General features: G+C 48.4%; 1 protein-coding gene across 1 annotated transcript in view; it reads right to left on the reverse strand.

Annotated features, from left to right (window-relative positions):
- Positions 1-14,963, reverse strand: part of LOC120713335 — a 74,200-nt gene extending 59,237 nt beyond the window's left edge. Inside the window, exon 1 of the mRNA XM_039999319.1 lies at positions 14,807-14,963. Within this exon, the coding sequence (XP_039855253.1) occupies positions 14,807-14,963 (157 nt within the window). The remainder of the gene's footprint in view (positions 1-14,806) is intronic.
- Between the last annotated feature and the right edge of the window lie 481 nt (positions 14,964-15,444).

Below are 15,444 nucleotides of genomic sequence, written 5' to 3' on the forward strand. Positions count from 1 at the left end.
AGTGTTTGCTTGTATGCTTATTGTTGTGCATTGTTTTGGCCATGTGTTCGTGAGTAGACGTCGAGCTACCGGAGGAACCCCAGTACCAGTACCCGGAGCAGCCATCTTCTGAGCAGTTTGAGCAGCAGCCAGAGCAGTACGAGGAAGGCAAGTATAAAATGAACAACCTATCACTTTTAAATACACTTGAATACTGCATTTTAATACTGTATGCCTATAAGGATTTCCTAGCCACTTTATATCCTTTATATATATCCTTTGGGTTGCATTTTGGTTAGTTGTGCTAGGTGCTGCGCTATAACACACTTGGTCCTTTTTAATTAATTTGATTAGTGGTATATGCAACTTAATTCTGAGAGTGACCCTCTATGTGGCTTGAGTGGCTCACATCTCGATAAAACTGGTTTTGTTAGAAACATGGTTTAGGGGGCCAGCACGGTGCTTACTGCCTGGTTGGCCACTCTCCATAAGGACCAGTTCATAAAGCGACAACCTGGGACAACAGCGCTACCACAAGACTGGAATGGGACGGTCTTGGCTTACTAATTAGGCCATTTTGGTTCGGGAGTAACTTACCGACGGGGCATGGGGGGTGGTGAGCTTCAATGGTGGCCAGGCTACGAGGCTTGGTGTGCGTACCCCTCAAGGTGGTTACCATCGTTGCGGAGCCTAACTCCTTAGCGGTTACACCTTACCAAAGTGTCCTTTGTAACGGCCTCGTAGTGAGTTTGCTAGCCATCTCACCTAAGGAAGTGTGATGAACAACTAGCGTAGCTCACGACTTGTGGGTAAAGATGTGCAACCTCTGTAGAGTGTAAAACTGGTATACTAGCCATGCTCACGGTCATGAGCAGCTCAGATCCTCCTTTTGATTAGTGGGGTTATCTCCTTCCGACGAGGGAGGTGCCTCTCGGGGTTACCTTGGTGGTTTCGGTTTGTTTCTCAGTAGTTTCTTAACTAATTCTGATTAATTACTATGAAACTGGGTTAAGGGTAAGTCATCAACTTGTAGTAAATAGCTTTAATAAAATTTTGCCAAGACTTAAAAGCTAATGCAGTCAGTCAGCCAACCTAGAGCCTCATAGTTTGTGTTATACTTGTTGAGTACAAGTTGTGTACTCACTCTTGCCTCTTCTCTACTTTTTCCTCTTGGATACGCTACTGCTGCTCAGTTCCTACCGACGCGAGGGAGTTTGCTCAGCGCTACCAGGACTACGAGGACTTCTAGGCGTTCGTCTCCCAGTCGACGTCACTGTGGCGCCCTGCTCAGCTTCGGAGAGCTTTTTTTCGTATTTTGTACTTCGCTTCCGCTGTATCAGACATTTTGTCATTATTGTAATAAATATCATTCGTACTTATTTTATTATATCTTTTTACATGATATGTGCTATGATATACTGTTCATTCTGTTGTATATACGTGTGACTTGATCCTGGCACGTATATGATTGCTCGGTTTATGTCCTTTTATAAACCGGGTGTTACAGCGGCGTCGGCCGTTTCCGGCGGCTTCGGTCGCTGGCGGTGAGGAGTCCGGGGTGGAGGAGGTAGAGGGGACCTAGAGCTACCTCTGGGTGGTTTTGGCGCAGCTCGGGGTTGCCTGTGGTGGTGGGTCGACTGGCGCAGACGGCCGACGGAGGGGTCGGGGAGGACCAGTGAGCCGAGATGGACCCGTTCCCGGGGGTGACTCATGTCGAGGGAGGGCGGAGGAGGGGGCTCCGCGTGGAGGCCATGGGCGGCGGCGCCATGGCGCGACGGGGAACTCCTGGGCAAGCAGAGGGGAGGGGGTCGCGGCCCATTATGTGGCGCTGGGCATGAGGAGGAGGACAAGTTGGGCATGGATGTGCTGCCAGGGGGAGGGCTATGTTGCCAAGGAGAGTGACGGCGAGGCGACGGCTGTCGACGACCGCGCGGGCAGTGTGGCGCGTCTCCAGGCATCGAGGACGCGCGTCGCGCGAAGGAGGCGCCCGGACGAGCGGTTTTGGGCTATAACGGGGACGCGAAAGCGGGTTTGGTCGAGGGCGCGACGCGTGGGGCGGCCGGTGGCCAACGCCGGCGGCGAACGCCGTCACGGCGAGAAACAGAGAGGGAGGAGAGAAGGAGATGGTGATGAGGGCAATTTGGTAAATAAATTGAAGTTCAAAATACAGTTTACAAAATTCAGTTTTTCTCCTACTTCTTGGCCTCAAATGAAAAACTTGTGAATACGAAAGTTGTTCAAAATTTTGAGATTTTCAACCTTTGTTTTAGGCAAAACTTCATTTGAGACTTAGTTTTTAAATTATAATTCAGATTCTATTAGTAAAGTTTAAAGCCCTTTTGAAATTTCAAATTTTTCTTAGAAATGCATGCAATAACTTGAACATTACCCAACATGAATGTTGCTCTATTTTTTAAACCCTACAACTTTTGTTTTGGGCAAAACCTTATTTGAGGCATAATTTTGGAGTTATGCCCTTGTTCCATTTATTTGTATTTTTGGAATTGTTATTATTTCATGCATTAATTATGATAAGAAATATATACACATGCATATTCAAACATACACTTTTATTATTTCCCAAAAGAAATACATAATTTGAGTTTTTCTTGTTTATTAAGCATGAAATCATATTTAATATTTCTTGCTTAGCATTTTAAAACTCTTGGATGTCACAGCCTACCCCCCTTAAAAAGAATCTCATTCCGAGATTCGGAGCGGGTTGATTTCCGGAAAACGCAGGGTCTCTTTAGCAAAAACACCAGGTCTGACCGTTATCCGCCTGGATTGACTCGGGCTCGGGTGTTTCTGGCTGTTGGATCAAGATCCGTCGGCTTGGGGCAAAAGGGTACGCGGGATCTAATCTCGTGCGCCCGAGGCAGATCGTGCGGCTGAGATCGGCTCCGTGCGAGGGGGCAGCAGCGCTCGATGCCGGCAACTCTGTCCGCGGCGGCGCGGCACGGGGCTCACCGGAGTTCACCATTTTCGGTGTTTCGGCGGTCAAATCGACCGGCTCTTGGGTCTGGGGTGATCAGCGCGTCATGCATGATCCACCTGTGGCCTAAGTTGGGCTCGGGGAGGCCTGGAGCAACGAGCGCGATGGCGGGGGTGGATTTGCACGGCGGCTCTCACCGGCACGCGTGCGCTGGGCTGCTCTGGGGGTCTGGTCTAGGTGCAAAGGTTCATGTGCGTGTGCGCGGTGCTAACACAAGTGGAAACGAGGCCCGTGCGGGGCTGTGTCGTGCTGCAGCAGACCCGCCACGGTGGAGCTGCGGCGGCGGTGTTCTGGCCACTGGAACGGCCTACGGGTCCTAGGATCTAGCGCAACATGACGGGGAGGCGTTACTGGTGCTCACCGAGGGTTTGTTTGGGGCGGAGCTGCAGTGCAGGTGCGTCGACGGCGAGGTCGGGCAGCGGCGCTCGGCGCTGAGCTCGGGGATAGGTCGCTGCGGGGGCTCTCGGGACTCCTAGGCTCCACGGGTTGACTCGTGGAGTTCCAGCGATGGGGCCACGGGGGTCAGGGAGGTCGGGAAACCACCGGCGGCGAGGAATTGTGGCGGCGCAGCGAGTTCACCTGAGATGCGTCTGAGCGCAATTCAGGCGAGGTCTGAGCTGGGGTCGAGGGTGGAGGTGCAGCGGGGTGGAGGCGGAGCTAATGCGGGGGTCCGCAGGGGTGGAGGTGCAGCGGGGCGGCGTGACCACGGCAGCGCAGAGGTGCGGCGCGGTGGAGCAAGGCGGGGTGAGGGTTTCGGGATTTGGGGCTGCGGGAAAGGGGAAGGTGCGGCGCACGGGAGGCCGAGGTGGCATTTTAAGAAGGAAGCCGAGGATCTCGGCGTGCGTGACCGGGTGGAGTCACGGCGGGGATCACCGGCGGGCCGTTGCTGCGCGGCCGAGAGGGGCGGGGAAGACGAGGCTGGCGTGTGGGCCCGGTGGGTCAGCGAGCGAGCGGGGCGAACGGCGCGCGGGGTCTGAGCAGGGAAAGGCGCCGACAAGTGGGCCTAGTTTGTCAATGTTGACGTTCACTAACGCCCCCGATTTGTATACCGCAAGCGCACGGTTCGTGGTAGCTTTTCCCTTAGAGTATTCCCCCAAGGTTTATCAATTCGTGGATCGACAATGAACTTACTAGGGTTTTCCATCTAATCTAACGGATCTATCCTAACATGAAGCATTAATTGCATATAAAAGGTGAACCTTTGATAGATATGAGTGATGTACGAAGGTTGATCTCATCCATGAACATCGGTAAGGATAAAGCATGACCGAAGGCATGACTAAACCTATCACACGCATTCTAGTTGTAGTTCTAGCTAAACGAGTAAGCTCAACATGCATCTCATCCAAAGCCTCTTTAAATCAAAACCTCCAATCCGATCCCTCGATACCCAACCTACTCTGTGGAGATGGCCTGTCACGACGCCCCCCTTTTCAACGGGATACCCTAAAGCAAGTCGAACCCCCTTTGGGTAGATCCGGTATGAACTCCTAGCCACTATAGCTACAAGAACACCCCATGCAATCTATCTCGAGAATAGATCTAGGAATAAGTGCACCCAAAGCAAGAACGAAATCGAAAGAGGAGAGACATGATCGCTAAATAGATCGGATGACATGAAGACATTACTCACATAATAGATTCGTTTGGATCGCCACCACCGCGTATACACCATTGACGACTCCAACTAGCTCATGAACTCCACCATGACACAACCACGCAGGGAGGCCATGGCGGCTAGGGATGGCCTAAGCCATCTCCTAGACAACTTCGAAGACTTGCGGCGGCCGTCGTCTCCCTTCGGTCTTGGCCCTAGGTTTTCGTCGAGTTCTGGTTGGATGGATGCTCCGAGTTGAATACGGTGCGAGCTATTTATAAGCCGAGGAAGCCACCGGTCGAAGGGGAAGGCAAACCGCGTCAGAAAAGGGCTGGGCCGGCCGGCCCCATGGGCCTAGGCCGGCCGGCCTACCCCTTTTCGGGTTCGCCTCGGTCTCATTTTTGGCGTGTAGACTCCTCGCATCTTCTAGAGTTTCTGTCATTCACGATTGCACCCCTTTGGACATTGTTATCTTGGAGATATCTTCGAGGAAAGGATAGGATAGGGAATCCTTCCTTGAATCTTCATTTGCTTTGCTTAATCCCGAAGTATCTTGATCTCATCTTCGTGGGCTTGGTCCTTTGGGCTCTCTTGGAGGATGGATGTGCATGAATGTGCTTCGAATCAACATGGGCTTTGGTCCTTCCTTTGGGCTTTGGCCTTCGTCTTTCTCCGTGTTAGCGCTCGATCAAGGGCCTCGTCATTTCATGCTCCAAAATAGGCCAAAAACCTGCAAAAACGAAGTTCCTCCAAAATATATGTACATATGTGAAAATGACCAATAATTAGTCCTGGGTTAGGACGGTTAGTGATTTTGATATTGAATTCATGCCATTATCAAGGATAAACAAGGGATAAAACAGATACATAAGGAGCGCCAACAGTCAATCAGACGGAGGCGACGCGCGTGCGGGGTGACGCGGGCCGAGAGGGAGCTGGGCCTCGTGCGCGAGGGAAGGATTGGGTTGCGGGGACGGTGGGTGAGTCGGGCCGGAAAGGGGATGTGGGCCGCACGCTGGGAAGGGAAAGCGGGCCGCGGGGAAAGAAAACAGGTCGGGCCTGGGTGGGCTGCTGGCTGGTTTAGGTTTTTCTTTTTTTGGCTTCCTTTTCTATTTCTTTTTGTTTTCAAACGCAACTCAAACTATTTGAATTCAAATGAAATTTTGAATTCAAACCCTAAGCACTCAACTAAATAGAACTTATGCACCAGCATGAATACACAAACAAGTTAAACCTAAAATAAATTTTAATTACTTGTGAAAGAAAATTAATTTAAATGCAAGGCTAAGCATATAAAACCTTAGAAAATTAAATAAAGTCAATTAAATTTATTATTAAATACTGAAATTTAAATTAGGGTGTTACTGATGGCATGGTGGCAGCAGCACAAAAGGATCCAGGGGTCCCCATGATCAGCTGCTCGATCTACGTCAAGCACTTCGAGCAATGTCTATGCGATCTGGGGCAAGCGTGAACATAATGCCCAAGGTAATGTACGAAGAACTCGATTATCCTGCTCTTTCCCCCACAACTATGCTCATACAGCTTGCAGATTCGATAATGGACATGGGTCCTTGCCGAACACGTCTTCGTATGAGTACGAGACTCCTTCATTATTGCCGATTTCGTGGTAATGGACATGGAAGGTGACCTTGGAGTCGACCTCGTACTTGGTCGACCCTTCCTAAGGTCCGCAAAGGCAAGAATCAACGTCGGAAGGGGAGAAATCTGTTTTTGCATTGGAAAGGAGGACATGTTTTTCAGGTTTAAGCAAAGGGAAGAGCAGCACTTCATGATACAACAAGACAGTGAAGGGCAAGCGCTCTGGAGTTCACCCGAACCCCAGCCTGAAGAACCTACGACCACCCGATCCAAAAGAAGACGATCAAAGAATGTGTGGCATAAGGTTGAGAGTTCGTCCTCGTCCACTTCTCCAAAACGAGCCGAACAATGGTAAGTCAGTGCAGGAGAAAGCTCCCGCTCGTCAGACTCAAAATGACGAGCCCTTGCCGAATGTAAATCGGTACTTATCTCATATTTAATTCTCCGCCAAATTTGCTTTTCTCGACTTTTGAAATTTTTCCCAATGCATATTTGAATTATTAAAACACCATTGCATGCTGGAATCTTTTCTAGCACCTTTTCTGTTTTTACAAAAAATCCAAAAATATTTTCTGAGCATTGAAATCCTTTGAAGAAAAATACTTTTGAAAATCTTTCGAGGCAAAGTTTGGCCTAGCACCCAAGTGTTCAAAGTTTATTACCGTTGGGGAGCACCTGGGCCCTGGCTGTCAGCCAGAGGGCCCACAGGGGGGCCGGCCGAACCACTGTGTCGGCCGACCCCACCTGACAACGGCTCGCTGCTAGCTTTTGCTAACGGCTACTAGCCGTTGTGCCCAGCTCCTCCCAACGGTGCCCGGCCATTCTCTCTTTAAATAGAGGTCGAGAGGTGGGTGTTGAGCTCTCCCACTCAACTCTCATTCACTCACTCCCTGTCAAACTTTGCTCTCGGGTTTTCATTGGATTTTGGCTCAAGTTTGATTGCAAGAACACTCTCTCTCTCATTTCTTTGCTGCAAGATTGCCTACATTCTTGGAGGAACAACAGTTGGGTAAGAGTTTCATTTTCATTTCACTAACGTAACCTGAATCGAGTTGTTCTTGTTCGTTCTTGTTCGCTCTTATTGCATGCATGAAGGGCGCAGGTCGAAAGATAACCGGTGCCATCAAGAGGGTGACGAGGTTAGGCTCGTCACATTCGCGGGATGAGTCAAGCTCTCGCCATTCCCCCGAACCAACACCAACACCGACCACAATGGACTACGAACAAGACGAACAAGAAGAACAACACGAGGAGGTGCAAGCCGAGCCGCAAGCCGAGGCTATGGAAATTGATGAAGATGACGCTTCCTACCTCGACTTGCGCAATGCTCATGAGCGACAAGCCTACGCCATCATCAAAGACCGAACCTTTGTCCACACCCGAGCCTTCGATCCGGAACTCCTAATCAAAACTGGTATGTACGAAGACTTCGCTAATGTTTGGCACGCAATTGGATGGGGCAATTTCATTCCCGTTGAGGAGTATGGTTCTCGGCTCCTCACCAGCCAATTCCTTTGCACTCTTCGGGAGGTTGAAAATGGGGTTTATTTTCAACTTTTCAGGAAGGAATATTTGCTTTCTTAGAAAACTTTTGCTAGCCACCTCGATTTCAACAAACGATGGCCAATTTCCCTTGAGCAAGCTTGCCGCGGTTTTAATCGTCATGAGTTTTGGGGATAGATTTCAGGTCAAGTTGTCCATGGCAGATTTGAACCATGGTGCAATGACATTCGTAATCCAACCCTTCGCTTGATGTCCGACCCATGCGCGACGATGAGTTGCTCATTCTATATGCCATGGTCAACAAGATCAAAATCTCCCCCGCACAAGCTTTGGTTAAGCAATGGCTTTCGAATTTCAAGATGACAGGTCCTATTGAGTGTACTTCTTTGATTACTCATATCGCTACACGTGTCGGTGCCTTAGAGGGCAATTTCATTCCTTTCATTGACGGTGACCGTGCGTATATCGACGAGTCTTATTTAATTCAAGGTCACACACTCAAGAAAGGTCCGAATGACTCTTTGATTTTCTTCTTCATGGGCTATACAAATGAGATTCCGCTGCCCAATGCGGACTTCCATTTGTATAATTGCCGTTCGCAAACCATCCCTCTCGTTCAACGAGAAGGGGGCCATAGGCATAGTGCTTCTGGTTTACCTGGCAGGATGACAAGGAGCAGGACCAGAAGAGAGGAGACACCAACACCGCCTCAGCATACTCAAACCTCATACCACCATGAGGTGGGTGGTTCATCATGGCACAGCGCAAGCACAGAAGAATGGGCACGGCAGGCCCAAGGGCGTCGGTCTACTAGTTCTAGCTCTAGTGGACACCCGATCTCCGCCAAACGTTCAGCCTCGTCCAAAGGTTTCGCCACTCTGACTCGACAGATGGGCGAGCTGAATGTGCGCACCACCAACATCGACGAGTTGCTGGGCCAGCACATCGAGTCAACTCAGAACTGGCAGTGACACACAGGCGAGAGGATTCACAACTTGGAGTGACAACAGCAGCAGACTTAGGAGGAGTGGAGGGCTTACTACCGTTGGGCTGGGTTCAACCCCAACCAACAACAGTGAGCCTGAAGCTAGCTTGGGGGAGGGCCCCCACGAGAGGTAACTTGTATCAAACCCTACCCTTTTACCGCTTTCAAAATCTTGCATGAAACCAAATAAAAATTTGCATAACTAAAATCAAACAAAAATCTGCAAAACTCAGAAAAATCAAAAAAATATTTTTCTTGCTTTAATATGTGTAGTAAGCATAGTGTGAGTTTTCCTTGTTGAAATAATGAATAGTTTCTCTATTAATTTCCTTCATATGCTTAGTTACAACTTTGTGCTCTACCTAGTTTTGGGTTTGTTGGCTTTAAGTTCAAACCTTAAATCTTGAAACTTTTTGGTAGCAAAAGCATGATCCAAATCTAAGTTGTTGTGAGCTATGATATGGTTAAATAGAGTTGCTATGATCTTTCCTATGTGATGCTTTATGTCCGGAGTATTTCATTTTGAAAACACAAAAAATATAATAAAATTCCTCGATGATTTGAAATTCCTATCCAAAGCCATATGTTGATTCCATTGCAAACTATCCACATATGCAACTTGCTATCTCATTAAGCTTTGTCAAATTGTTGTGACCCTTAGTGAGATTCATTTCATACTCCCATGATCAAGATCATGTACATGTTGACACCATATGCTATGCTTCTACACGTGGAGCAAGCACTTCACTTATCCATCCACAAAATAAAACTCCATGCTTACGTATGACACCTATCTCTGAAAGTTGCATCAAGGATATGGGGCTATGCAAAAAGAAAAGAAATAAAAGATGCATACCCAAAGAAGGTATGCCACATGCCTTGGCATGTCAAAAGAAAGAAGAAAGAAAAAAATGGAGAAAGATGCATACCCAAAGAAGGTATGCCACATGCCTCGGCATGTCAAAAAAAAAAGAGAAAAGAGAGTTAGCCCCTATCCAAAAAAAAGAAAGAGAAATGGTTCATACTAAGGAGCTCATACACCATCCACCAAAAATATACACACACTTGTACATCTTGATCAAGGTTTATGACTTGTCTCTCCTTTGGATCCATTCTTTGACTTAGCAAAATATGAGAAGCAAGTATGCCTTCAATCCTCCATACCTACAGCTCCACCAAAAACAACCATTAGAGGTAGGGTGAGGAAGAAAGGCTCAATAAAAAGTCTTGGTAAGGAATTATATACATCGAGCGATCCGAGAGATCATCCGAGGAACTTTATAAAATTCTTTTGAAAAAACTTAACAAAAACTCCGGATGGACGGTTGAACTAAGGGGAGAAATACAAGCACTCTATGATGCCGATCTGACTCTCAACCGCCCAAGATTAGGTAAAGCTAAAAGCCCCACAGGAGTAAAGGTAAGAGGTAAGGACAAAAGGCCAACTTATTCAAAATCAAGGTAAGAAGCATTCGGTTGTGCCTAAAGTATAAGTTGGAAATGCAACATCGCAGCTACTCCTAATCAACAAACATCAGCCATGTTTTGCTCGGGACGAGCAAAAGGCTAGCTTGGGGGTGTTGTTGACGGTCGTTAAGTGCAAAATATAACCATCAACTATACTCACAAGAGAAGGAAAAATATGCCTCTTACTAACATATTTGTATCCCTAACCTAGCTCCATAGTTGTTTTGGAGAATTTATGTTTTCAGGAGCACAAGTCCAGAATAAGAAGAAAACACGAAGAATACACAGATGAAGTCACAGAATATCGCATCCTGCCTAACACAAGCAAAAGAGGCCCACCAGACAGACCAAACCGACCAACCAAGCCTCGGCACCGACCATCTGACATCAGGACCCACCAAGCAGTGACCCAGAGAAAGGAGGTGGCCAGAGGCGGCTAAGGGGGGCTGGCCGAACCATGGGTTCGGCCGAACCACCCCAGCATCCCGTCTAGATGCATTTTGGCAGGAGATTAGCTCTGATCCTCTAGAGGTCGGTTATGAATGTTTCCATGTAAAAGAATGGAGGGAACCGACCTCAAACACTATAAGAGGGGCCTCTCACCACTCTCACCACACACACCACTTGGAAAAGCCTCTCTCTCTCTCATTGTGACTTGTACTTGCAAGCATCACCGGGGTGTCTGACCCTAGAGGGGGAGGGGGTGAATAGGGTCACTAATCGCTTTTTAACCTAGGGCTCAAACTACTTGCATAAGATAAACCTAACACGTCCTATACATGCTAGTCATGACTAAGGTTTACCTTTGCTATTCTCTCCTTACCCCAAAATACTTGCAACCTATAGCCAATCCTAAACAAACTAACTAGGAAAGTAAAGGCATGCAAGATAAAGTAAATGTGGAAACATAATATGGTAAGTAAAGAGTTAAGTGCAAGAGGGATGCAAACTCCCGAGTAGACACAATCATGTAACGTGGTTCGGCACAAACGCCTACGTCCACGGGACACCGAGGCTCTTCCGATCACCGTCTTGCACTATGCCACCGCCTTGCCGGCAAGCAAAGGCAAGTGCCCACAAGACACCGAGTCTCGTGCACCACCACCGTCTCTCTCGGTCACCCAGCCGAAATCCACTACGGAGCTTCTCCACCAAGGAGGGGGTCTCCTCTTCCCCCGCACAAAGTATCGTTGCCACTCCACACCAAGTCGGAGGGTCACGCGACGGATCACAAGGATTGCTTGCCGCAGCAAGACTTCTCTAAAGGGAGCTCTCGCAAGAACTAATCCCTATTACAAGCACTAAGCACTCTCACAAGTGTGCTTAAGCCTATATGATGTACAATGAAGCTCTATGGTGGTTGGAGATGATCTTGAAGTGTAGTATTTCTTCAGCAACTCCAGCAACCTCAAATGAGCCGTGGGGTGGCATATATATAGCCCACACACCCCAAACTAGCCATTGGAAAAAGGCTGACAAAAAGCGCTATCACCGGTTAAACCGATGCTCCCGTTTTTGTCATCACCGGTTTAACCGGTGAGTGCATTTTCCAACTAGCCGTTATACTTCAACGGCTACCTCAATCGACCGACGTAATCAACCGATGCAGCGTCGGTTTAACCGGTGAGTGTAGTTGCTGAAAAACTAACTCTCTGGACAACTGCACCGACGTTTCACCAATATCTAGCGTCGATTCATCCGGTGTATAGATTTTGCCTCAGCTGCTGAGTTCATTGCACCAACGTATTCAACTTTCCTGGCATCGGTTCAACCGGTGTTACCAAAATTCCCAGACGTGCTCCAAGTCAATGCACCAACGTATGTAATTTTCTTAGCGTCGGTTCAACTGGTGTACTCTGCTGATTTGGCCTTCTCTGAGTCTGTTGCACTGGTGAGTACAATTTCCCTTCGGGCCTTGCTACGCCTATCTTCTCTTTGTCATCACTTGAACCTAAAAGCCAGAGAATGGTCATCTTAACAATCATATTAGTCCAAGTGTTGTGTGTGTCATCAATCGCCAAAACATTATATTGAAATACGGCATGAGAGGCCATTTTCACTACAGTACTCTTTAGGATAGTGGAGCTAGGCTAGTACTTCAATTCCTTAGCGAATTCAGTCGTCTCGGGGTCGGAGAGCAATCCTCGGCCTCCGGTATGGCTTTGTATTCCGACTATCGTTATGCTATTCATAAAGAGTTCGTTCTTGGTTATCTTGCTATGTTCTTAGCCTACGTAGCCAAGTTCTATTCTTATTCAAGTTGTATTAGTTGCCTGCTTAGACTAGATGATCTGGGTAAGGATATCGGTTTATTGTGCTTTCGGGTTTGCCTTAGCATCTTACCTGTCCATCCGAAGAGTGGGGGACCCGAGGGCACTAGGGTAGTGACCTCGTATGCGAGCATGGGGCTCAGGTACGCGGGATCCTTCAGATATGACGGTGCTCCACGGTTTGACTGGGGTAGACCGCAGGTGGTGATAGCCCTGTCGATCCGCTGGGAAGCCTCTTCTCGGTTACTGTACTCCCCGACGTTCGGGTATTTGTGTAGGAGTTCATGTAAAGATGAAATGGCCTGGACATTCTCCAGAACGGGTCATTCTCCCCGATGTCCCTAATTTCCCGGCACCTACAGTTCTAAGTGTGTGACTAACATAGCTTCTCTGCTGACATGAATAGTATACTAGGACCTTGTTTGCCTATGCTCCCACTAACCTTAAGTGTATGTGTTTATTCTTTATTCATGAGAGTTGGTTGATCTTGTGTGTGTCACATTACCCTCGATTATCTTTATTGTTACTTACCCCTATATGATCAGTAGTTCACACCTTATCTTATAATTGTTATGGTTATGTATTCAGTAAACATCATTACACACCATAGCCATCCCTTGGGAAAATATAAATAATGATACCCTGAATACTTCCGGGTGAAATGTTACAATGGTATATCCGTGCGCTTGCGGATCCTTCTGTAATCGTTAAGACATACTGCATGCCGCCCCATGGCGTCACCGCTGTGGGGTGACCGACCCGGCGTTTCTTGGCGCCGTTACTGGGAACTAACCATTCCTAGTGATTGCGCTAAGAAATGCCAACACGCCCGATCTGCCCTTGGAGGCATTTCTAGATGGCCTTCTGGTAGGTGGCACCTGCGTTCTTGAGACCGAACATCATGGTGTTGTAGCAGTATGCCCCGAAGGGCGTGATGAAGGAGTTCTTCTCTTGATCCAACTTCTTTAGGGTGATTTGATGGTAGCTTGAGTAGCAATCAAGAAAAGAGAGGAGTGCGCACCTGGCTATTGAGTCAACAACCTGGTCAATACGCGGGAGAGGGAAAGGATCTTTAGGGCAGTGTTTGTTGAGATCTGTATAGTCAACACACATTCTCCATTTGCCATTTTTCTTTTTTACAAGAATTGGGTTTGCCAGTCATTCTGGATGTGTAACTTCTCGGATAAAACCAGCAGCTAGGAGCCGGATTACTTCTACCCTAATAGCCTCCTTCCGATCTTGAGCGAAGCGACGCAGCCGTTGCTTGATGGGCCGTGCCTTCAAATTGAGATCCAAGGAGTGCTCAGCCTCCACCATCGGTACGCCTGGCATGTTAGAGGGCTTCCATGCGAAGATGTCCCAGTTGGCGCGGAGGAAGGAGGTGAGCGCGAGTTCCTATGCAGAGTCGAGCTCGGCCCCAATCAAGGCAGTCTTGTCGGGGTGGTCGTCGTTGAGGACAATCGCCTTTGTCTGGCTGTCAGGGTGTAGCTGGGACCCTGACGCCAGGCTGTTTGAAGGTATCTGGAGCTGATCCTTCATGAGGGCCTTTGCCGCCTAGGCGACCAAGGCCTGGTTGCTGCTCCTCTCTATGTCTTCGGCGGCGTTAATGTTCTCCGTCTCACTGGAGTGAGACGTCTGGATGTCGCCACAGATGGAAAGGACTCCGTTCAGACCCTTCGAGAGTCGGCCTTCGAACTCCTGGTCCAAGATGGGCATGCCAGTCGAGACCACTATCTTGCTTTCTCTTCTGTGATATGCGACCCAACCCTTCCTGGCGCTGGGGAGTTGAACGTGAAAACTTTTTCCTTGAGCAAGAGCGCTATGCGACCCGACCCTTCCTGGCGCTAGGGCCTTAGAGCTCGGATTATAGATGAAAAGGGCTCTGATTACGCTAGTGAGCAAGAAGTATCGTAGCCACAGTGGCGTAGGTCTCTTGCGGTCGACTAGCTTTACTTAGTGTCATCCCTCCTGTAATTGTCACTGTACGACCCTGGTGCTAGAAAAGGGGTTGGATGTGAAAGAGATTTCTCGGAGTTGCGCACTCAATCCAGCCTCCAAAAGGGGCTCGACCCCGAGCCGTTGCTAGATCGAGCGCTGCTAAAGAGTGAACAGGGGAGCGACAAGACTAAGAGTAGAAGCAACTTAGTTGTTTGATGTTTCAAGTGTTGGTGACGGTCTGGCCGTCGGTGGTGTGAAGCTTGTACGTGCCGAGTCGAAGCACCTGGGCGACAGTGTAGTGCCCCGCGAGGTCGGACGAAGCCGATGGGGAATCAACTGCCGAGCCCAGGGCGAGCGAATCTTGAGGTGGGCCAGCCCCCGAGCCCGAGGAGAATGGACCCCGAGGTCAGGCAGCCCTCGGGGGTTTCGGCCATGAAATACTACGTGCGATGGATGGTGACTCCCGCTACTGGAATCCAAATCGGTCTCCAGCGAGGAATCTGTCGTGATGAGATCATTGTCCGTCACGAAGATGAGCTCCACCATCCCAATGAGTTTGTCATCGCCGGGATGCGCGGTGGCGTGCGGCACCACATTGTGCCTCGCTAATCGCTCCGCATTCACCATGCCTAGTGGGAACGCTATCGTGGCTTTGGCAGAACCGCCAGAATTAATCCAGTTAAAGTGCCCTAACCATCATCTACACATACTTTAATGGAGTAATCTGACAGTCTATCGAGTAAAATCCTGATAACAACACTGAATTTCGGATCGAAACAACATACCTCACTCGAAGGTGAGCCCAGAGATTACAATAAACACAAATTTTACCACACAAACTTCAATAGTAAATGTTATTATAAACTGAGTTTGAGGATTCAAACGGAGTACCTCAGAAGTTTGAAAGAAGATAAGTTCTTCAGAGTTTTTTAAACAGTGGAAAAGATAACGATATCTAGCGACGATATATGACATCATGATGAAGCCCGTACATGATGTCAATCTCACCAAGCATTCCAAACGTTACCTGAAAACAAGGTTAAAAGCAAGACTAAGTATACTAATACTCAGCAAGGCTGACTCGGATAAGGGTATATAATATCCCTTT

The sequence above is a fragment of the Panicum virgatum genome, chromosome 6K (genome assembly GCF_016808335.1).
Source record: "Panicum virgatum strain AP13 chromosome 6K, P.virgatum_v5, whole genome shotgun sequence".
In the NCBI taxonomy this organism is placed as follows: domain Eukaryota; kingdom Viridiplantae; phylum Streptophyta; class Magnoliopsida; order Poales; family Poaceae; genus Panicum; species Panicum virgatum.